The sequence below is a fragment of the Neopsephotus bourkii genome, unplaced genomic scaffold, assembly GCF_033783945.1.
Source record: "Neopsephotus bourkii isolate Nb327-2 ecotype Australia unplaced genomic scaffold, CSIRO-AGI_Nbou_v1 NB_1783, whole genome shotgun sequence".
Classification (NCBI taxonomy): domain Eukaryota; kingdom Metazoa; phylum Chordata; class Aves; order Psittaciformes; family Psittacidae; genus Neopsephotus; species Neopsephotus bourkii.
The window spans coordinates 658116-680290 of NW_026902257.1; the positions used below are offsets into that span (position 1 = coordinate 658116).

Sequence of the window (22175 nt, forward strand, 5' to 3'; positions counted from 1 at the left end):
ACATTTTCACTGACATAGCTCCAAACCTCTTACCCCTCCTTGTACTTTTCTTCACTTGTTTCAGGAACCAGAAGTTGAAGAAATGTCACCCATGCTAGCAGAGACTAAAAATTCAGAGTTACAAGAGTCAGAGAAATTACAACATGCAAAATGAAAATACTGAGCAATAAACTACCGATTACCTATACCACACACAGACAATTGCTCACCCACAGCACACAAGTCCCAGGCTCTTGTCACACAACTATCTGAGTAATTCTGTGGGTTCAAGCAGAAAACTTGTGTGTCACACTCAGTCATCACTCACAGATAAATCAACATCAACACTAAAAAGCATAGTCTGCAAAGAGAAGATAGCTTTAATTTCATAATCTTCTTACATACATATATTTAAGGCACAATCCAAAACCTGAAAACATTAACATAGAATCTCTACTACTGTGAACATTACTACTGCCTTGTGAGAGTTGCCCTTGTGAGAATGAAATGTGGAACACATCTTCCTTAAAAACAACCAAGGAAAGAAAAAAGGAGTTGACAAAAGTTCTTTAAGACAGTCTTAACTAGACACAAAACCTAAGGCTGTTCTCTCCACATATCAGGCAGTCGGCAAGCATGAATCCAACTCTGCATACAATATATATATAAAACGTGCATTAAAATGACATGACTGTTCATACAAAATAAAGCTTAAATCATAGAACTGTGACTTTTTTTTCCATAAAACAAATACTATTTCAGCATAATATAAGCAAGAAAGAAATGACAACCTGTCATTCAAGGATTGCTGAGAGTACTATACAGAGTCCTGAGCAGATGGCACATAAGCTTGCTAAGTATTTTTTTCTTGGCATTTATTACCTACTATTTTTGAACTGAAAATGTAGGCAATATTTTCTTTAAAGATGTAATTGCTGTAGGAGAAACAGGTCATTACATATTTACTTCTAGAGAAAAAAAGATGCTTTAAAGTACAGCCATGAAAACAGCAGCTTTTTTTTAAAGAAAAGCTCAAAGCTCCATTTAGTCATTTCCACCACACAACTTGAGTAGGATTTTCCGGTAATCTCCTGAAGTATCACCCTGAAAAGGAACCCAGAAGAAGAAAAGTTGAAGGCTTCTGTTTTGAAGTAGAGGAAACATTAGCATCCTAAACATAACATCAACAACCAAAAGAGATGAAGCCAGGGTTGAAAGAAAGCAATTATTATCCTCTTTAAAAAAGTAATTTAAAAGCCTATGAACTGGAAACCACTCTAATACAAGTACACAGTAAAATCTGCTCCTTTCACAACTGGAACTGAATGCGTACATAGAAATACATTTCTTTAGCAAGCTGAATTCAGTATACAGGTTCAACTACTTGGGAATAGTACAATTAAAAAAAAAAAACAACAACAAAAAAACCCAAAAACCTCACTGAAAAGCTGTGTTCCAGGAAAAAAAAAAAAAGGTATGAAAATACAGAAAAGTTAATACAGAAGTCATTTTCCTTGACATGTCGATATTTTTCCAGAGGGAGCAACTGAAAGTTTCCTCTGTACTATAATCAAACTTTAAAACAAGGCCCTGATATCAAGGGATATAAGAGTTCGGGTATTTCCCACAATTAGAGAACAACTCTTTCATGCTGTGGGCAGTGAAAATCAACATGGATAAATGCACAAACATGCAATTAATCGCAAAAGGCCCCGAGTTTTTGCCTGATGCTCTTGTGAGTAAAAAGTGCTCCTGGGAGCTACTCATTTACTAGTTTTGGCCGATGAGGCTTGCCAATCCTTTTCACAGAACAGTTTCTGCTCATGCATTTATCTCATCTGTCATTATCAGGTATAACTGAAAACTATCCAAAGCAAAATTATTACAATAGGAACTATGAGACACTTCAAAGATCAGGATAAATCCTGTGCATGTGTAAAGCACAACCTGCAAAATGTGAAACATTCCTGTTTATATATGCACTGAAAGGAAAGAACTGCTGTCTCCCTACACACACGCGCGCGAGAGAAGAACGAACTTTCTTCCCAAGGATGTTGGAAAAATCAAACAAAACAAAAATAAGAGCTACAATTTACATAGATCAACATAACTGCCCATGCATGCCCATATTTACTGAAACCAAGTGTCCTCGGTTTAGCAGCAGCAGTCATTTTTCTCCTTCTTGGTAGCTGGTGCAGTGCTGTGTTTTGACTTTTGGGTTGGGAACAGAGCTGAAAACAATGATATTTTGGTTTGGCCAAGGACTCTGTGAGCCTCATGCTCTGCCAGGGAGGAGGGGAAGCCAGGAGAAAGCAGAGACAGGACACCTGACCCAAACTGACCAAAGAGGTATTCCATACCACAGCATGTCATACCCTGGAGGTAATGGAGAGTTACCCAGAAGGGCTAGGTGGACTGCAGGGCTGGAGGAGGTATCGGTTGGTGCTTGGTCAGGCTGGGGGGGCGACTAATCAGTCACCTGGTGATGAGGTGTTGTATTCTCTTCCCTTGTTATTTCCTTTATCATTATTATTTGTGGTAGCAGTAGTGATTTGTGTTATACCTTAGTTACTAAACTGTTCTTATCTCAACCCGTGGGAGTTGCATTCTTTCTGATTCTCCTCCCCATCCCTCCAGGAGCAGCAGGAGGGCAAGAACGGGGGGGGAGTGGGTGAACAAGCTGTCTGGCTGGGATTAAACCATGACACCAAGTTCTGAGGAAGTTCAGCCCATTAAATGGGTATGGCCTGTTCCTGAATGGTATAATTATTTTAATGCCAGCACAAAAGATACTAAAAAAAGCTGGCGGGAGGGTAAAGGAGTAAAGGAAAAAAAATGGGGAGAGGGGAAGGACTACAGCTTTTCCACCGATGTCTCACTGTTTTTTACTCTCACATTGGTGGTTCCAGGGCACAACTTCTGTAGTAGAAGCACATCTTCACTCCTCATTTATACGCTTGGAAAAAGCTTCTGCTAGATGACCCTCTGTGGCACACTGGCAGAAAGACCGTAGAGTCACTGGCAGAAAACTCACACCAAGACTTTTTGGTGCAGCCCCAGTGCCATCAGCAGAAGGAATAGAGACTTAACAGATTTGTCACCTTCGTTACAAGATCAATGAAGGTGCACTACTTACTCTCCTGCAGCTTTTATTACCCTCCGCATTGGCCAGGCATCCTCTTGACTGTTGTTACAGCTGCCAATAGCAGTAATAGGGTTGACTGACTAATTGCTAATGAATGTGAAGTTTAGGCTATTTCCAAGATCTTGCACTTTCAAGAGAAAGAGGAGGCAATCTTTTAAAAGTGCATTAGGAGCTTTACACTCTTTCAACACATACATGAGGTAGAGCACCACTGTTATCAGGAGGACTTAGTGGTTTCTACAAGATCATATACAGAGATTGCAACAGAAACCAAGCTTAAAACCAGATCTCTGAAATCCCTCTGGACCTATTTTTCTTTCCTTCCTTCTCTGTTGGCTTCCTTCCCATCTCTAGCTCCTCTAGCCCCCACACAAAAGCAAGCACTGTCTGTTCTCTGGCACTTCAGCTTCCATTCCCCTGACAAATGCAGCAAACCAAACATAGCCAGCTACACTCAGTGCTGTTAATAGCTATTCAGTGTAAGTATGCATGTTCTACTAGCAGAAAGGATGTCACTTGAGGGAAAATAAAATCTCCAAGACTTACAGTGATGTCTGCATAGAGGGATCTGCCATACATCCTCTTGTATTCTGCACGTATGTCCAGCAGGTCAACCTCGCTGCGTGATACCATAATTCGAATCAGAGTTCTGTCTTTTGTTCCTGCTCCCTGAAACAAACAAAACAACAATATAATGTATTAATAATGTGCGGAAATGCTTCAGCTGAACAATTAATTCCAATAAGCTGTACAAGCATTAAAGCCCCCAAACAAACCAACAAATAAAATCCCCCCCCCAAAAAAACACCAAAACCTCACCACACTATATGTTTATGTATTCTGTCACAGGGACCTACCTTCATAGCCTTCTGTAATCTCTCCGCAAAAAAAGCTGGTGTGTTCTTGAGGCACTTAACTGCAAAAACAAACAGCATTATAGAAATCAGGTATTCTCCCTCAATCATTATCCTAAATAGTTACATGGTTTAATTTTAAACAAACATAAACTCCATACAATGCAGTTTCCAATCCTTCAGTTAGTCACCAAAATGATTTTTAATCCAAACAGTAGCTGCAATAAAGTTAAAGAACCTACAACATAGCCCAAAGGAAACTTTTCCATCACTAGAAACCATCTAGTGTGAGCCAGCCATAATGACCAGATTCTTGCCTCTCAAGGGAAAAGAAGGGATGGGAGGGGACAGATGGCTTGAAGGAACAAATAATAGTGTCCCAGGCTTTTTCCTAATTTAAGAATTTTTAGCCCATGCATCTACAACGTATGACAAAATTAAGTCCTGCCCTAATACAAGTTGGGAAGCCACCTACAACAGAAACCTAACCTTATTTTAAAGCTAATCACAATTATTTTTTTTAGCCATCAAGTTCACCAGGACTCCTGAAAAATTCTTAACCTGCTTATTTAGTAATGACTGGATTTTATACTTACTTAGAACAGTTCATTAGAAATCTGAAAGAGCAAAATCTAAATCAAATTACTGTCATGTTAATCAGGATAATGAAAGAATCCTCCATCACTCATCAGATTTAAAATCTATAAATTGATCCTATGTTGGTTACAAGCACATAATCATGCAATCTGTGGCAAACTACACAGAAAACAAACCACACCTTTCCTATATTTTATAGCACAAAAAGTTATCTTAAGCTATTACATAAAATCAGCATGAAACGAAACAGGTAAACCTAAATATATATTTCACGGCAACCCATATTTTAGATAGGAAAAAGTACTTCTCTGAGTAGGAAAATGTAGATGAGAGGTAGTAGTTCACCACACACAATTCTCAATGATATGTATAATACAACTCAAAAACGAATGACAAATGAAATGCATGTTTCTCTACCACTGCATTTAGCTAAAACAACACACTTGCACTTTAAGATGTTTGAAGATGTTATTGTAAGTTACCAGTTGCACAATCCAGAAAGCTTTAAAGAAAGCAAAATTAAATATTTTCAATTAGAAAACCTTTTTGTCTTTTCTGAAAATAAAGTTCATAGAACAAATGATGCTACCACCAAATGATACATATATATATGTGTGTGTATACATATATACATATATATACACATATAAATAAAACCACCAAACTAAAATCTATTCAATAAAAGATTTGTTCAGGGAATAACTCAAAAGATTATTGACTTATTTGTACGCTACATTCCCAATTCTGAACCTGTATCTACATGGGATCTGAAAAATGACTGCAGAGCTCCGTGAAGTCAAAGTGATAACACATTCTCCTTGCTGGGGTGACCTTTTCCTACAGACACTGGGAAATATTTATTCTCCCTAACATTTGTTTTCTAACAATACTTTCTGAGGTGACAAGTTCTGAAGGCTGGAAAAGATCAGTGAACCTGTCACACCAACAGAGCTGGACCCAGTGTAGTTAATTAAAGGGCTACTATAGTGACAGCCTGGCCAAGCAGAGTAAGAAAAATGGTTACATAGCTCAGGACTGAAGAAAATGTGGCTTTTGTAATTCATTCCCATTTTGCAAGATTTTGTTACAAAACTCCATGAAAAATATCTGTTGTGGTTGAGCCAAATATCCTCTCCCATCTTGTTTCCCAAATGACACAAGCATGTTTTGGGATTTCTCGGGGGGAGTTTTTGTTTCTTTGTTTTGTTTTGTTGTTGTTTTTGTTACATCACTTTTCCAGTCACTATGATATTCAAAAACAAAGAACACCACTTTTAAAACAGCAGCAATAGATATCACAGTAAATTCACAGTAATAAACAGAAAAATAAATGGAGATGTAAAGAAGCAGTCTTGTCTAAGAAACATGAGACAAAAGAAGAGAGAAAGAGGTTCACAATTTTATGGAGAATAAAACACTCCAAATAGGAGTACTGCACAATTTGAGACCTTGTGCCAACCTCATGAACACTAATGACTACCTTCCCAAGGATAACAGTAAACTTGAGGTAAGAGACTTTACTCTTCAAAAGTACTGAAGGCACTTAACAAAGCTCTAACCACAAAAAGGAAATGTGGAAAAAATTACCCCTTTACAATCAAATTTAAGTTTTCTTTCTAGTAAAAAGAAGTAGAGGTAACTAATTAGAGGGTTGATGTCTGTATTCTGCTTGTTTTCCAAAGCTGTCCCAAATATTCCGTTCTCACTGACTCAGCAGTTGGTACAAGCTCTCATCACTTCTGAAAATAATGCCAAGTACAGTTAATAATCCTTTCCCTACTTTAATGTATGAAATTTAAATTCTGCAGCTGTCTGAAGTGAAAGTTTCATCTGTCATTATGAGACGAATTAAGTGCCCTGCTTTACTAACCCCAGGCACCTTCATAGAAAGTTCAAAATAAAATGCATAAAACTAGAATTATTACTAAGAATTATTACTAAGAACATCCTTAGCTAGAGTCACCACCTAAGCCAGTTGTAGCGGAATACCAGGAATGAACTTGCTAAACCAACACCTACCTACTGCCAGCATGCCCTTTTCCAGGTCTCCAGACATTTCACGGCATATGCTTTTCTCGATGTCCCGGTTACACATCCTCTGGTACTCACTGAAGACTGTTAATGGGAAAGATTTCAGGAGTCAGCCTCTCAAAAAGAGGTGGCACTGGTGCATGCTGGATGGCTTCATTTCAATCACACTTCTCAACTAGATACTACAGTATACTCAAGTTTTAACATCTCAAAAGACTAATACTATTTTATCACCCATACTGTTCCATTTACATGTCGCTGTGCTCCTTCTAGCTTGTCTGGTGCTGTCCTCATTTTTAAAGGGCTAGACCAATAAATCACTGTAAGGCAAACAGCAAAAACTGTTCTAGGAAAGCTCTGGGTGTCAATAAAATTAAGAAAACATCCAGGTTCTCACACACACCCCATCCCTTTCCTCTCTACGTAACTGCCTCAGTATGTAGTACATTTCTACAGTTACTAAAACACCTCCAGCGTTACTATACAGACCGATGTAACACCTAGTCACTAGCAAGTAAGAGGGGAAAGGAATGATTTCAAGTGTCTTGTGCACACACAAGCATGCAAAATTGAAACAATCTTAGTTTTTCAATTCTTTTATCAGAGAAACATTTGAACAAGGATGACCTCTACCTGCTCTGATACTTAAAAAAGACTATTATAACATTCAGCTCTTGCGTATTTTTCCCCTCAGCAGAATTTATGCTGCTTTCCATTGAGGTATCATTACATTCATTTTACAGACGGGGGAAAATTCAAACACAGACCACTGTTGTACATTTATATCATCACATATAACAGAATCAAGTTACTATTTATGTAGGGGACACCATTACCCGCTCTGAGGTGGGCCCTGCTTCTTGCACACAAAATGGCATTGAATTTGGATTCATCAGTTCCTAGACGGTTCTCTCCAGCTGCATATAGCTCCTAAACACAGAAGGGAATTCACACTTCATTACTCAGAAAAGCAGCAACGCTTGAAAAGCTGAGTTACAGATCTGCTTCCTTACAGCTTCTCCTTTTATATTTAGTTCTTACTCTATGTACTGCTGGAAAACAGAAGGAAGTAATAAGTAGCAGCTAGTTCTAACCTTCCCGATATATGCTATGCTTGCAGTCTTTCTAGCTTACTGATATGTAAATGTTCAAACCCAAGAGCTCCAGACTACTGAAGAAGGGAAAATTGTTTAAAAGGTATCTGAAAATTGTTCTTCCTAAGAGGGCTTATGTCTACCTTTTTCCCCTACTCCTCTAGGTGTGCTCTGGGACATTCTCATCTCTTGCTAAGGCATAATATGTAGAAAGCTAAGCACATTACTATTTATGTTGCAGTACTGTGCTGAAACAATCCAGGGTTTTCCTCTTTGCTATACGGTGAAATGGAACATGCAAAAAAATTAACTGGGTTACTGAGTCCAATTGCTTTATTTGCTGCAGAAATCCAGAGTTCCTTAAATAGCAGGCAAAGGCTAATGCAGGTGTTGAATACATTAAAATTTGATGAAAACCCTTTTAATCCTCAAAACTCTTTGATCTATTCCCTTAAAAAGCAGCACAATGGAGCCACCCAAAACATGGAAAAGTCAGATAGCTGACAGAATGAGAGATTAAAAAAAAACCCTATGGACTCTATTTCCGAGAACTTATATCTCTGTAATGGAGCTACATGGCTCTGCTGCTATGTCAGGGCCTTTCATATCACATCCACCCACTGAAACATAAGCACTACAACAGAACTCACAAGGTGACCAAAACTAGGAATAAGCAGAAACCACACAGTCAAATTTCAATGTATTGAGTTGACTATACTTAAAAATGATGAGGAACTTCTACTGACCTGCACATCTTTTTGGACAAGAGCCATGTCAACACTTGTACTTTCATCTCTGTTTCCCTGAAAGAATTTGAAGATACAGAAGTGTTACTTGGTGGGTGCATTTTTTTCCCCTTTTTTTTTGTTTTTTAATTTTCTTTTATTAAAAAAAAACAGCCATCTTCAAACACACACACAAAACCCAACTCCAAAATACCAGCATGCAAATACCTGAGAAAGCGAAATCAAAAGCCTCTGAAAGTGTCCAGAAGTATCACTTTTTATTGCTTCCTCCAGAGTTTTCTTAAATTCTGGAAGAGACACAGAGTCACCAATCATCATACAACCCTGCTCATTTTCTAACTTTATGTTTACAGCCAGTGATTAAGAAGAAAAGGAAGAAATCTGTAATGGAACTATAATAAATCTAACCTGCTTTGTAGACCCTGTTGAGTTCCTGAATATGCTCATTACTGCGAGAAGCTAAGATTTCAATGAGACAATCTTCATCTGTCCCAATGCCCTGAAAGAAAGCATAAGGAAAAAAACACACTTCAGAGTCTTGTCTTAATTTCACAACCTAGTATAAAACAAATGGAATAAAATTAAACAACAAAATACAACTCAAAATATAATCTTTTTACACAGGAAGTCAAAGCAAGTAGTTTAAATGTTACTTAAAACATATTTCCAAGACAAATATGTATTAAAGACACAAATTGAATAGATAATTAAAATAATTATGAAAACAAAACATTCTAAAATGTCATACTTCACCCCAGATTTCAGGCTTTTTAAGAATCATTTTTTTCTACCATTATCAGTGATTTTAATTCTAATAGGTAAATTTCATTCACTAATAAATAACAGTGGCAATTATAATGAAGTTAATATTATTTCATCCTCTTAGCTACTTGAAAATTGTGGCCAAAGAACATGTAAATATATGTATTGACTCGGAAATTTAAATATTCATTTCACCTTCCTTTAAACATTATCTTGAAATACAAATGTTTCATTATCTTTAAAATAAAAATCCTAAATGTTTAAAAACCCCTAAATGTATATAAAATAAGTTTCACTGTTTTAAAGAGGAAGTATACAATCACAGAATCATAGAATAGTTAGGGTTGGAAAGGACCTTAAGATCATCCAGTTCCAGCCTCCCTGCCATGGGCAGGGACATCTCTCACTAAACCATGTCACCCAAGGCTCTGTCCAACCTGGCCTTGAACACCGCCAGGGATGGACCATTCACAGCTTTCCTGGGCAACCCATTCCAGTGCCTCACCACCCTAACAGGAAAGAACTTCTTCTTTATATCCAATCTAAACTTCCCCTGTTTAAGTTTTAACCTGTTACCTCTTGTCCTATTACTACAATCCCTGATGAATAGTCCCTCCCCAGCATCCTTATAAGCCCCTTCAGGTATTTCTGTAGTATTTTAGAAGATGTTCAGCATGGGCTAGGAAAATATGCTTTTGAGCTGAGGGAAAAGATAAAAATAAGTACAAAAATATACACCTTTCCAAAATCTTTATGAGCATAGTTTACTGAGCTATTCTCGAGCACTGACTGTAAAGTCACTGTCAACTGTAAGTTGAGCATTGTCATAACCAGTTCCATCACTGTTCAAAGCAAAACCCCAGAAATAAAGATGCAGTGGCTGGCTTAGAATATGGCTGCCTCAGTGGCTTATTCAAGATTATGTAATAAATGAACTGTAGAGAGTGTTAGAACTCCATTTCTGCCTGTTTTTTTGTGTGTATTTATTTACTAATATATTTTTGTTACAACATAAACCTATCAGATAGTCTTATCCTTAACCTATGGAAATAATATTTCTCAATTTTACCATCATGTAACTCCATGAAATGGTGTACAGGTCAGACAAGCAGTGGGTTCAATATCAGGAGAGAGAGGAGGGGAGGTAAATCCAAGCTTTTAAATGACTACCAAAATTTTATCAGCTCAACTATTTCCTCTATCTTCTAAACTTATATCTCCTACACAAACCTTTATAGCTTCCTTGATTTCATAAGCATCAAGCATGACAGGTGTCTTCATCATTGCTAAGATTGTCTTCTCAAAGTTACCTGATAGCTCAGACTTCAGATCCTTGATCAAATCCTAGTAAGAAGTAAAAACAGGGAAAAAAGTTGCATAAAGACCAAAGCTGACATAGTAAGGACCAAAACTGTGAATTTTAATCAGAATTCTTTATGCATAAGTATCAATAATGTATCTCCAAATAAAGCTATTCCACTTAACAACACTAAACCCAGCATAAGGTAACATGTACATCTAGGTAACTAAGATCCAATTAAATTGACTGAGCAGATCAAAGAGTTAAAGGAACCATTTAGCAAAGAAATTGCTTTATGTATTTCATTTGAAACACTGCATGAAAAAGTCAAGAATAAGTAAAAGCAGAACCCTAAACAGGCTATGATCTGTGAATCTTCTTTCCCTTAGGCAACTTTCAATCTTTTTTTCCAAACACTAAGTCTTCTAACTTCCAGTGAAGGAATGAAGGCTCTTACTTCTTCTTCCTTCGGTTCTTATGATGTATTTACCTTTCCATAAGCTGTTTTGAAGGACAGGATGATCTGTTGCCGTTGCTTGTTTGAGCGACTTCCAAGACAATCTATAATCGCCTGTTCATCAGTTCCTATACACACACACAGACACCACAGAATGAGCATGCATGTCATGTCATGACTCAACTTTATGTTTTCATTTGACCCTATCTCGTCTAAAGCCATCTAAAGGACATGTATGCTTTTAATTCATCTACAGTATCTATTCTTGTGTATGACCACAGAACATCAAGCTCTACTCCCAGTCACAAACACAGTACAAATACAAAAAGAAACCAAGCTCAAGGCCAAATACCAAACTCATGATGTTGTTTATGCCTAAATGAATAATTCTTCTGATTATCAAGGACAACCACACATAAACTAACCCACTCAGTACATACATAACAATATAGAAAGCTCAGTGCTGAATCAAAGCTGCAACCCTTCTTTTATATGAAAAAAAGACTGCTCACCTAATCCTTTCATGGCCTTCCTTAAGACTTCTGCATCCTTCAGAGGATCAAATCCTGGTGCCTCAGTGATTGTGCCTCGGTTTACATGCTAAAATAAGACAAAGTTGAGTTGCATGTTAATGCTAATCAGCTAAAGACTGTTTTGCTACATAGTAAAAATGACCACTAGAACCAATTTTCTTCACATTAGAGAAGTAACAGAGAAAACTCAAAAAAACCCTACCTGAAACAATTTGGAATTTCTGTTTACAAATTATGAGAAAATGCAAGGTCTTGAACATTCACTGATATAAATATGTTGTCCAATTAATTTAAGTTTTGATGAAACTGTATATACAACTGGCAATACTTTCTTAAGTTAGGGAAGGCAAATTTCACTACATTTGAATTCACATCAAACCTTTCTTCTTGGGCAATATGGTAAACCAGCATTTATTTCAAACCCTGAGCCTATATTGCTTCCATTAGGAAAGTACCTATCTCTTTAGACAAATTTCTTTTCATGGGTTTTGGTTTTGTGTTTTTTTTTTTTCTTTCAATTTTATAGCTAGTTTATATTCATATACAAAAAAAAAATGTGGAGAAACACATATACGATCACATCTCAAAACAGCAGCACTGATGCTCTTACTGTTACAGAAGGGATTGTAGGTGCTGTACGTACTCCGTAAGAGGGCACAGATGGATTCACAGATGGATTCACAGCTGGGCCTGGTGGATAATTTGGCATGGGCTGCTGCCCTGGGTAAGTTGCTGGTGGTTGTCCTGGATAGTTCGTAGGTGGTGGTGTGGGCTGGCCTGGTGCAGGGCCACCTGGGTATCCTGGATAAGATGGCATTCCTGATGGTGGATTTCCTCCAGGTGGAGGATACCCTCCATAAGCAGGCTGTTGTCCTGATGGTGGTTGCCCAAAGCCACCTGGAGGGACTGGGGGATAACCTCCAGGTGTTGAAGGATATACGCCTTGTGGTACGTATGTTCCACCAAAGGTCCCTGCCAGATTGGATGCCTGCAATGACAGACAATAAAGCAAAAGGTAGGAAGGTATACAAACAGTAGAGATTCACTAATGGGCTTAATACAATACAACCTACCCCCTCCAACACAGATAGGCAGCTCTGAATCTGCAAAAAACTTTGCATTTATGTCTTACTAGCATACAAGATGTGAAAAAAAACCCATGTTCCATTGACTCTCGCTTTACTGTAATCATCGGCTTCCATACATGAAGAACCAACAGTCACATACCTGCCATTGCATCCAGCATGACATACCACTCACACAGAACAGCACCAATAGCCACCACCTCTTATTCTAAGAACTTACACCAATTAATCCCAGCAACACAAAACTGCTTATCCCTTCTCTGTCCATGGCCGTCTTATATGACCACAGCATCATCTGAGTGCAGGGATTTACTACAAGCTATCCCTGGCTGCACTAGATGCATTAGTAGTTAGTTTACAAAGAGCAAGATTCTGGACTTGGCAGAAAACTGCCACAAAGATACTCCACTCCACATGCAATACCACCTTCCACGACATACTCAGATCCTCTTCTATAGGGGAATCAGAGAGACTGACATTTGATGACTGCAGTGACCACAGAAGCTAGTTGCTGCAGATACTGCACTGCACACCCTACGTAATTTATTGCTCAGTTTGACTGCTGGCTGCCAAATCACTTAATGTGATCTGCATCAGAAAGGCATCTGTAATGCAAATGTCTTCCTACAAACTGTGTATTTGTTATGCAGCATAACAGCTTTCTGAAGACTAAGTTGTCAGAAGTGTCACTTACTTCTACTCTATGCAAAAAGTCACACTGGAAATGTCTGCATTTTCTTCAATCAATGTAGAAGGTTTTTACTGCCATCTGTTAAACATCAGTGCTTGTAGGAGACAGCTGATCCCATATTCTTTTCAGGGATGAGCCATGGATATCTCAAATTGCACAGCCTTGTTCCTTATAAAGACTGGCCAAAACCCAGGTAATAGGCAAAATCCGGACTGTATTTGTCAACATGAATATGTTGACAATGGACACTAGGTGTCTCCTATTCCTGTTATATTTATATATTTATAAATAGTTATATTACTTTTATACCCATGACTTTTGAAGTTAGGCTCTTAAATCAACATTTAACTACTGATCTCATTTCCTAAAGTAAAGGAATAGCTTGTGGTAATCATTTTCTTCAATAGATGATATTGAATTCTCAATACCTAAACAGACTAGACATAAAAGCACAGAACTCAAGTGATAAACCTCTCAGTGACAATGCCAGAAACACATCTTGCACTTAAGGAAGTCACAGTAAAGTACACTAAATGAAAGAAAACTCACCATTCCAGCCATGTAGTTGGGATTGAACTGAGTGGCATAGCCAGCCACATTTTCTAGACCAATTGGAGGTGGATTTAAAGGTGGACAAGCAGCACCACCCCAAGGACTGCTACCTGAAATCAAACACAGCTGTCCTGAAACAAGAAACTAAACCTTTTAAAACTCATTCTTCACTACTTACATTTCTAATATAAAGTCTGTTCAACACTGGCAATTTGGGAGAAGGAAACTCAACTGAAGAGGTGAAGGGTAGCAGTGCAATAATTATATAAAGAGAAACCTCACTCGATATTTCTAACCACATTAGTTACTGTTGAATCTATAAAGTTCTCATTTAAAACAACCCTAAGCATATTTCAAGGTTAACACTCAAGAGTTAATACTGTAAACATCATGTTTTGATTAAAGAGTACTTTCTCTTAATCTAGAAATTTGTCTGGGTATTCCAATAGGAACATTATATTAATTCTTTTTAGGCTACTAATATTAGATACCTACAGAGCATGATACAATACATTCACAGATACCTAGATTACAAAACTCGGCTGCACACAGCAATACAGTCTTCTCTGCACAGCAGTCTAACTAAGCCAGAACATTCAGAGAGATGTTCTGGGAGGATAAATCCTGTGGAGAAACTGGATTTATCCTCCCAGGCTAGTCTGGCTTCTCACAGTACACTGCTTCCCCTTCCTGAGTTCACTTGCCTAACTCCACATTTCAGCACACCCACGACTCCAGTCCTTTCTTTCTGCCAACAATACCAATAACTCTGAAGTTCATTGCTGACAACTGTGAAGTTCACCCTGATACCAGGCTTCAGCTTTATATTATTATAATTGATACACCTTTCACCAGCCCTCTCCCTTCCATATACAACCATCTGCCTAAGAACAGTGAATTAGGAATGTCATCATTAAAGCCTTACTTTTTTGTTGAATATGTTCTTAAATTGCGTGACCAATTTCTTTCCAAACTCATTTTTTCTCACCAGCTGTCTTTAAGAAGCAGTACTAACAAGGCTGACATTTATTGATTTTGGCCAAATTATGACTATGCCTTAGTGCTGTGTGCTTCATCTGAGATGAATGAAAATGGACTTCGTATGAGCACATGGTAGAGCACCCAGAATCCCCACCCACGATAAAACAGGATTTAACAAGAGAGTACAGAAAGTTTTGGTAACTCATGAAAAGCCTCCAGTCTCCTTCTTCATCCATGCCATCTTTCCACTCCAGATAGGACCACCACAGCTGTTTAACATCTACTTCATCTAAACAACTTACCTGGGGCTGCTGATGGATATCCACCCGCTGGGGGATAGCCAGGGTAACTCATCGCAAAGATCTGAAAAGTTATGTGTGATACAGTTACCTTCAGTAATGCCTCCCTAATTACACCATACAAAATTAACAGGCAACATGTTTGCAGTAGCCAATTCCCAAAATGTATATATACTTTGCCCAAGTGGCACAGGCATTTCCCTGGGAAATCTCCTCCTATTACCTTCTGCTGGACCAATAAACACATTGAGGTGTCTCAGCAGTTGGAGAGTCACTCCTCAGACTATTTTTTTTATTTGTTTCACTTACTACTTATGACTCAGTCTATTATATTGTTAAGAATGTATTACTTGAAAATGCTTACTTCATCATGCTATTATAGTCTCCAGAAGTTTATAACCTATACAGAATAGTCTTCTTAATCAAGAGTAAAAAATCATCTGACAAACAAGCCACATCTTCAATTGAGTAATTTTATGGTAACTGTTAGAAGGCACTTAAGTGCAAATGTATGCAAAAGTGCAAGGTCAGAGTAAGGAGTAGGGCTACACCTCATGGTTACAGCATTGCCATAAAGTACAAAAGGTTTACTGAAAGGTTTACTGAAAGGACCAGAACAAATACGTGGATAGTGCCTTTGTCAGCACAGTAGTGCACAAAGTCATTAGCTCCAAAACAGAAGTGAAGGTCAAAAAGGAAAGCTACAAGAAGGACAAAACAAAACTTAATTTCCAGAACTCATTAAGCCTCATTTTTAAACCTAATAATTATCAGGAAGAATGGTCAAAGTAACTAAAGGGAGATTGTTCCAGATGAAGGACAATCAGTCTTAATTTTCTCAAAGCTATCTTTAGTGACAATTCTCAGTCTATTTTTAAACTGCTGTGCAAAGAGTATCCCTTTCCTTTCTTTCCCCTAAAGCACTACCTTATGCACTTGGCTCACTTTGCTGTGTTTTGGATTTCAGCTGTGAAGTTTTGTTTTAGGTTTGGTTTGGGTTGTGGGGGATGCTGTTTTCGTGGGACTGTTATCATTTTGCAGTATCATGCTAAACTTCCCTTTCTGGTTTGCACGGCTCTTTTGCATAGCAACAGATGAATTGGAAAATATTTTTTTTTTCTTTTTCTTAAAGGAAAATCTTCAATGTTCTTAAAGGAAATCTTTCATTTATTTAAAAACTCTTTGGAGTACACGCTGCATGTACTCATTTAGATTTAAAGAGAGAGAAATGAATGAACAAGAACTGCAATGAACAGAGCAGACTGTAACTAAAACCCCTACCTTACTTCTACTCCAGTATTTAAAGCGTCTAACATAAATGAGCAGTTTCTCAGTATAAAAACTCCTTTATCAGTAAATAAAGGATGCTTTTAACAGGAAAATAATTATTTCTGTGCATGTAAATTTAAGCACTGCCCTTCCATTTATGCCATTTGTTCATACTCATTCATAATACAAACCAAAGTGCAAGGTGGGGTCAGGCACAGGTATAACCATTACCCCCTTTTCTGATGGGTGTAACGGATTTAACAATTCACCCAGCCCCGCATGTGAGGCCAAGCAGGACACACAGCTGGGAAACTTGCTGACATTTTACAGAATCGGGCATTAAATCAGTAAACTGTCAATCACAAAGAGCCACATTTAAACCTCAAGAAAGGTCCTGGGAAATCAAAGCCACTCAAAACCATCTTGGCCCAACTCTGCATATTCAAGTGAAAGAACAGACTACAGCTCAGCTCACATGACACCGTTCATAACCAGGTTATATCTAGCTCATAGAAATTTTTATATTGTAACAGATGGTTAAAAGATGCTCTCCACAACACAGTAAATGTTTTTCCCACATTCTCTTCAGCTTTGGTTTTCAATGAGATCCTTCGCTGCAGTCTATCTAGGAGTTCTAGAATAGGCTGTTGCTAGCATTTATTTTACCACCTCCACACAGGGCCACATTAAGAAAAACCTAATGTTCCAGAGTGGATTCTTGAAAGTTCAAAATAACACCACTACCTACAAAACTGTCACTCTTCCACTTGAGAGAGAAGAGCCTGCTGTAAGAAGTAGCATCGGATCAGCTGCTATAGATGAAGAGACAAGCTTTTGATTATACAAGCACTTCTCTACATGACTAAGCTCTGTGGAATTTTTCGAATTTTTCAAATGCAAACACAGTGCTAAAACCTGTAGCACCAAACCCAGCATACAATTACTTGTGCAATATACATAAGGGAGGGCAAACAGCATACACAGCAGTCACCAGTGAGAGCGAACTTACTTTTCCAGGTGCATTATTCCCCAATGCGTATCCTACAGTAAGATTTGGTTCCTATCTGTGTCCACTTTACAATGTTAAAGCTAAATCTTGGGGAACAGTCTCTGCTGGTTCATCCCTGCCATCCACTGTTGAGCAAAACAATGAATTTTTACTTTTGAATATTCACTAACATCGACAGCATGAAGATACAGTAGCAGCTACCTCGGATCTTCTTCAACTCTCTAAGAGAGACAATGTCCCAGCCTGAACATCTTCAAAAAGACACTGCACTTCATTGCAACTCAAACATAAGCATGGTAAAGCTAAACATTTTATTAAAATAGATACAAACTCAGGTTGTAAAACACATACAAACAGCACTTGCAAGATATTGCTATCCCAAGGGAATCATAACGGCTGGAGGCAATGCCTGCTGTTACTCACCCAAGGACCATTAAGACTCCAAGCTCTTGAGGCCAAAAATCAAAACCAACGCTTCTGGTTACAGCTGAAAGCAAAACACGTATTCTCCCCCTCTAACGGAAAAAGAGAAGGCAGCTTCCACCCTCCTGATGCTTCATGCTCTTAACAGTTTGCATGTTTGACTGCAGGAGGGAGCCATCAGGCCCCAGCCACGTGTTGGGATGTCATAGGCATGCAGCAGAGAAGTGGCTCAGCCTGATGCCCATGCTGCCAGCTCTGCTCCCCCACTGCCTCTGGGAATGTACGAATGCACAGAAGTGGGAGAGCCCAGGAAAATAAACACACCCAAACCAATCACTAAACAACCCCATCATCACCAAAACAAAAAGTCAACCAAAAGGCAGAGAAGGCAGCTGGGCGCTTCAGAGCCTCACTACATTGGTAACTTGATTTATGCAATAAACGCAGCCATGGTACTAAAATAAAGAATAAAAAAGATTGCTACTCAAGATATTAAAAAACAAACAAGAAAACCCACATTCTTAATACAGATAATGTCAACAAATTATTACAGCATTTAAATTATTATTTTTTATCATATGCAACCATAATTGTTTCATTTTAGCTTGTATAAATACAATAATGACAGGATACTGCCCCAAAAATGATAAGATGCCCTTCAATAGACTCTATGTACAAACTTAAGGCAGAAAGGCGTGGGGTTTTGGTTTTGTTTGTTTGTTTTTTCCTGTGGTAGAGAGCGGGGAGCAATGGAATAGGCATTTTTCTTAGCAGGGTTAGTATGTTTGCTTTTAATCCTATGTAGAACATTCCTTTCAAATTGGGAAAGGAAAAAAGTGAAAGAGCCTTTTGGAAATTAAAGCTGAAGTTGAGAAATAATGGCTAACTTCATTGGCAATCTGAAAAAATGTTACTATATATACATAAAAATATTCCACTTGCTTCTTTCAAATGCTGCATTTATCCAGGACTTTTCCAAGGGGAAATTTTCCCACACTGGTTTGATCCAAAACCACACTGACTTCTTATATTCAAAAACTTCCCTCATCACTACCTCTTCTCTACTTCATCAAGGCTCTGTTGGCCATTTCTCTAACTTTGCAAATATTTACTCCTCTAAGTTAACTTTCCCAACCATTCCCATAACCTTGTCTCTATTTCATCTTATAAGCCTATCTTCCCAAATTTCTTCTGCTACATCCATAGCATTTTACTAAAATTGTTGATGATGAGCAGCATTTGCCTGCTGACAACGAAGTGGTAACACAGGCCAGGAACAGAACATGCACAAGTCCACCCTGCTATATAAATACTGTGTGGAAGGATACAGGAACAGCAAGATCTGTGTTTGCTCAGCCATGAAAAAAGTTGCACATAAGAGAAGAAAAAAAAAAAATCCAAATCACCAAACCACACACAGAAAGAGGGAGTGCCCTGAAGGAAATACAGAACAAAGACTGTTAAAGTCCTCTCCCCATTCCCACTCTGGAGGTCCACCTCAAAACTCTAAATAAAGATCCGAGGTTTTTACTCCTGTAATGGACATTGCTATCTCAATTTACATTGCAAACCATGAACTGCTCAGGCAGCATTTTCCTGTTGCTTTGGCAGCTAGGAGAGAACAGACCTGTTCATAAGAGATTAAATACACAATATGCTTTCAATGGGAATCTTAAAATAAGCTCCTCTTAGTCACAGCACATCAGAAAATGACAAGTGGAAATACTTATAATAAAAATACACATTACACTAACATGGCAAAAGTAAAGAATAAAATCTTAAGACTGACAGAAAAATTCTGTTTCAAGGTGCAATAGAAATAAGCTCAGCAGCTACATTCATACCCATCCCTGGATTTTTTTTAGTGGCTGTTGTTCAGGCTCCAGCTATGTCAAGGTCCAATAATTTGAGGGTAAAAAAAAGGATGAAAAGACCATGACCTATATTTGTTCAAAATAATCTGTTTAATTATGCCTGTTTCCCAGGGAACACTGAGTAAAATTAACCTTTGGCCTTTACTCCTCCCTCCAAGTTAATTACCAGGATGTACTACAAAAGGCTGCCTAAAGCTATAAATTCCGGAACCTGCTCCAAGACCGATCCCTGATTGTGAAAGCAAGAAAGCAGAAGAGAATTTGTCACCTTACAATATGCTGCGGATTTTTATCAGAGGTGAGCTGAGTCATCCACCACTGTGCTTTTACAAGACAAGAGCAAGCCACAGTCAGCATCATGCTAGCTAACCAATATTGTACCAGCCTGAGCAAGATTTACCTTTGACTTAAGCACTGCAGCTTAGCTGTTCTCTCCTGCACCAGATGTAATATTTTCCGTCCTGACAGACAAAAAGCCCTGTAATTTGGTTTTCCATTGAGTTTTTTATGTATGTGACTCCCTGCCTTGCCTTTGACTACGAAAAAAGTAATTTAGTAGACTGAGCTTCCCTTCCTCCTCTGATATCATCTAGTCCACATGGAATTTACGAGACGACTCACTCTGACCTACAACTAATACCTTTCATTGGCTAGTAAGAAAGCAAAACGAAAATTACACCCCATTCAACTAAGACCTCAGAAACCTACAAAGGACAATTCTGATGTAACAGGCAAATAAGCCACTTCATGATGAAATTCCTTAAATACCTAGTAACAATAACCAGCATTTGCCATGCCAGAGGAGCAAATAGGCACCAAAAGCTCCAATAACCAGCCTCCTTGTCTCCTTCACGAGACACACTCATGCCAGCTCAAGCGTATTCTCCTCAACAACTCAAGACCCACATCCTTCACAGAGGGTCAAAATTTGAAAGGGAAAGCAGGCCAACCTCATATTTTAGTTGCTGGACCTTGGTCTGCTGGAGATGGCAATGTAACACCATTCACCAGCACTGAACCACAGAGATGGCAAACGGCTGAACAGAATGAAGCATACTTATGGGCTTGGTTTTGACCTTTGCGTTAGTGGTCCAAACCAAGCAGACAGCAGGAGAGAGGGGGGAAAAAGGTAGTACAGTCTTACCACTCAGTGGCAGCACTTCATTGTTAAGATCCTGCTTGAGTAGCTAAACATTTATTCCCCAGGCATACAGCATACATTCAGCATCTGTAACTTTTTTAGGAATATCACAGACCTTTTGGGGTTTGTATAATAGGTCCTATATATAGGACCACAAGCAACAAATCCCAGTGAACTTTATTGAGTTACATGGACTCTGAAGATCCACATGCAGCAAAAACATGAGTTAATTCCAGAAGGTTAACTTCACTTTGGATTCCTGCTCTGCTTCGACTCAAATCGACTCTTGCAATGTTCTCTTCAGAATATTTACAATACAGACAGTTAAAACATAAATGAAAACACAGATAAGGAGTTTCCTAACAACACAATAAGCAAGAAATAATACTGGAATAGGTTTATATTTGAAGAAATAATAGAATGATGTTTTTCTACTCATAACTTGGCATAAAAAATAATTTGCTGCAAAAAAACAGTCATCCTATAAATAGTCTGAATCATGTTCTCAACTGACTAATGGCTCAGGTATTTATATTCATCTATTTTAAGTTCTACCATGTAAGAACAAACTTTTACATCATCAGTACAAGTCAGAATGGGTAAATAACAATTACCCGATTTCACAAAGTACACCCTGGAAAATCCTACAGAACTAAAGCAATAGAGTAAGATTCAGTACTCTAAACCAGTTACTAGAAAAATACCCAACTGTTCATTTCATGCCATCAATTTTTAATTAGCTGCTATGCCCAAGCCTGAAATGCAGAGCCAGCAGTGGCCCTGCTACAAATGTGGAGAGCTCCAGCATTCCCCAGACCTATGGAGGAGCAAAAGGATAATGAAACTTTTCCATTAGGCCCTGTGCCAGTACTTCCTACATTTACATTGCTCGGGCTGCAGAAAAAGGTGAATAACACCAAGCTGTTCAAGTGACAACTGCACAAAGAAAGGCACTCTTACAGCACCCACACAGGACCCTAGGTTAAAAAACTCTTTGGACTTACCTTATGTTGCTCACAAAACCTCTATGCTCTGCACCAGGCTGACAGCCTTGGGCCTCCCCAGCTGAAAAAGAGGTAAATACAAGTGTGCAAATACGTTAACTTTTTCTTAAAGTTGACAGCTTTCATGCTTTCTACACACTGAAGGGCTTACACACACAGCTGTCTAGCAATGCTAGAAGATGATTACTCATCAGTGAGCAAGTGGACACACTTCATTCATCCTTGTCTATACAGAAATACTGATGTGCAGCTGATGGATTAATTCTTTCCAGGAACTGACTTGCACAAGGATGGACCACTTTAGTGTAGTAAACTAGAAAGCCAGATATTTCACAACCACCATAAACAA

General features: G+C 38.4%; 1 protein-coding gene across 2 annotated transcripts; it reads right to left on the reverse strand.

Annotated features, from left to right (window-relative positions):
* Positions 1-836: 836 nt before the first annotated feature.
* ANXA11 (annexin A11) lies at positions 837-21944 on the reverse strand. Of its 2 annotated transcripts, XM_061380042.1 has the most exons (15): positions 21827-21933; positions 15110-15170; positions 13824-13936; positions 12109-12486; positions 11478-11565; positions 10999-11093; positions 10439-10552; positions 8855-8945; positions 8654-8733; positions 8447-8503; positions 7443-7536; positions 6595-6690; positions 3982-4040; positions 3671-3793; positions 837-1083 (listed from the first exon to the last, which is right to left on the reverse strand). In XM_061380042.1, the coding sequence occupies exons 2-15, from the start codon at positions 15159-15161 to the stop codon at positions 1024-1026; spliced, it is 1500 nt and encodes a 499-aa protein (XP_061236026.1). In that variant the 5' UTR covers positions 15162-15170; positions 21827-21933; the 3' UTR covers positions 837-1023. The 2 variants fall into 2 exon arrangements, with proteins under 2 accessions (XP_061236026.1, XP_061236027.1); XM_061380043.1 differs by lacking the exons at positions 837-1083; positions 3671-3793; positions 3982-4040 and adding an exon at positions 4471-5077 and having other exon boundaries at positions 21827-21944.
* Between the last annotated feature and the right edge of the window lie 231 nt (positions 21945-22175).

What these genes read in the sequence shown, in the direction of transcription:
- ANXA11 (XM_061380042.1), bottom strand. Translation starts at nt 15,161, where the DNA reads ATGAGTTACCCTGGCTATCCCCCAGCGGGTGGATATCCATCAGCAGCC. An exon ending in CTACAATCCCTTCTGTAACA is followed by an intron (nt 11,566 to 12,108) that starts GTAAGAGCATCA and finishes GTCTTATTTTAG; the next exon opens with CATGTAAACCGAGGCACAAT. An exon ending in CAACAGGGTCTACAAAGCAG is followed by an intron (nt 8,734 to 8,854) that starts GTTAGATTTATT and finishes TGTCTCTTCCAG; the next exon opens with AATTTAAGAAAACTCTGGAG.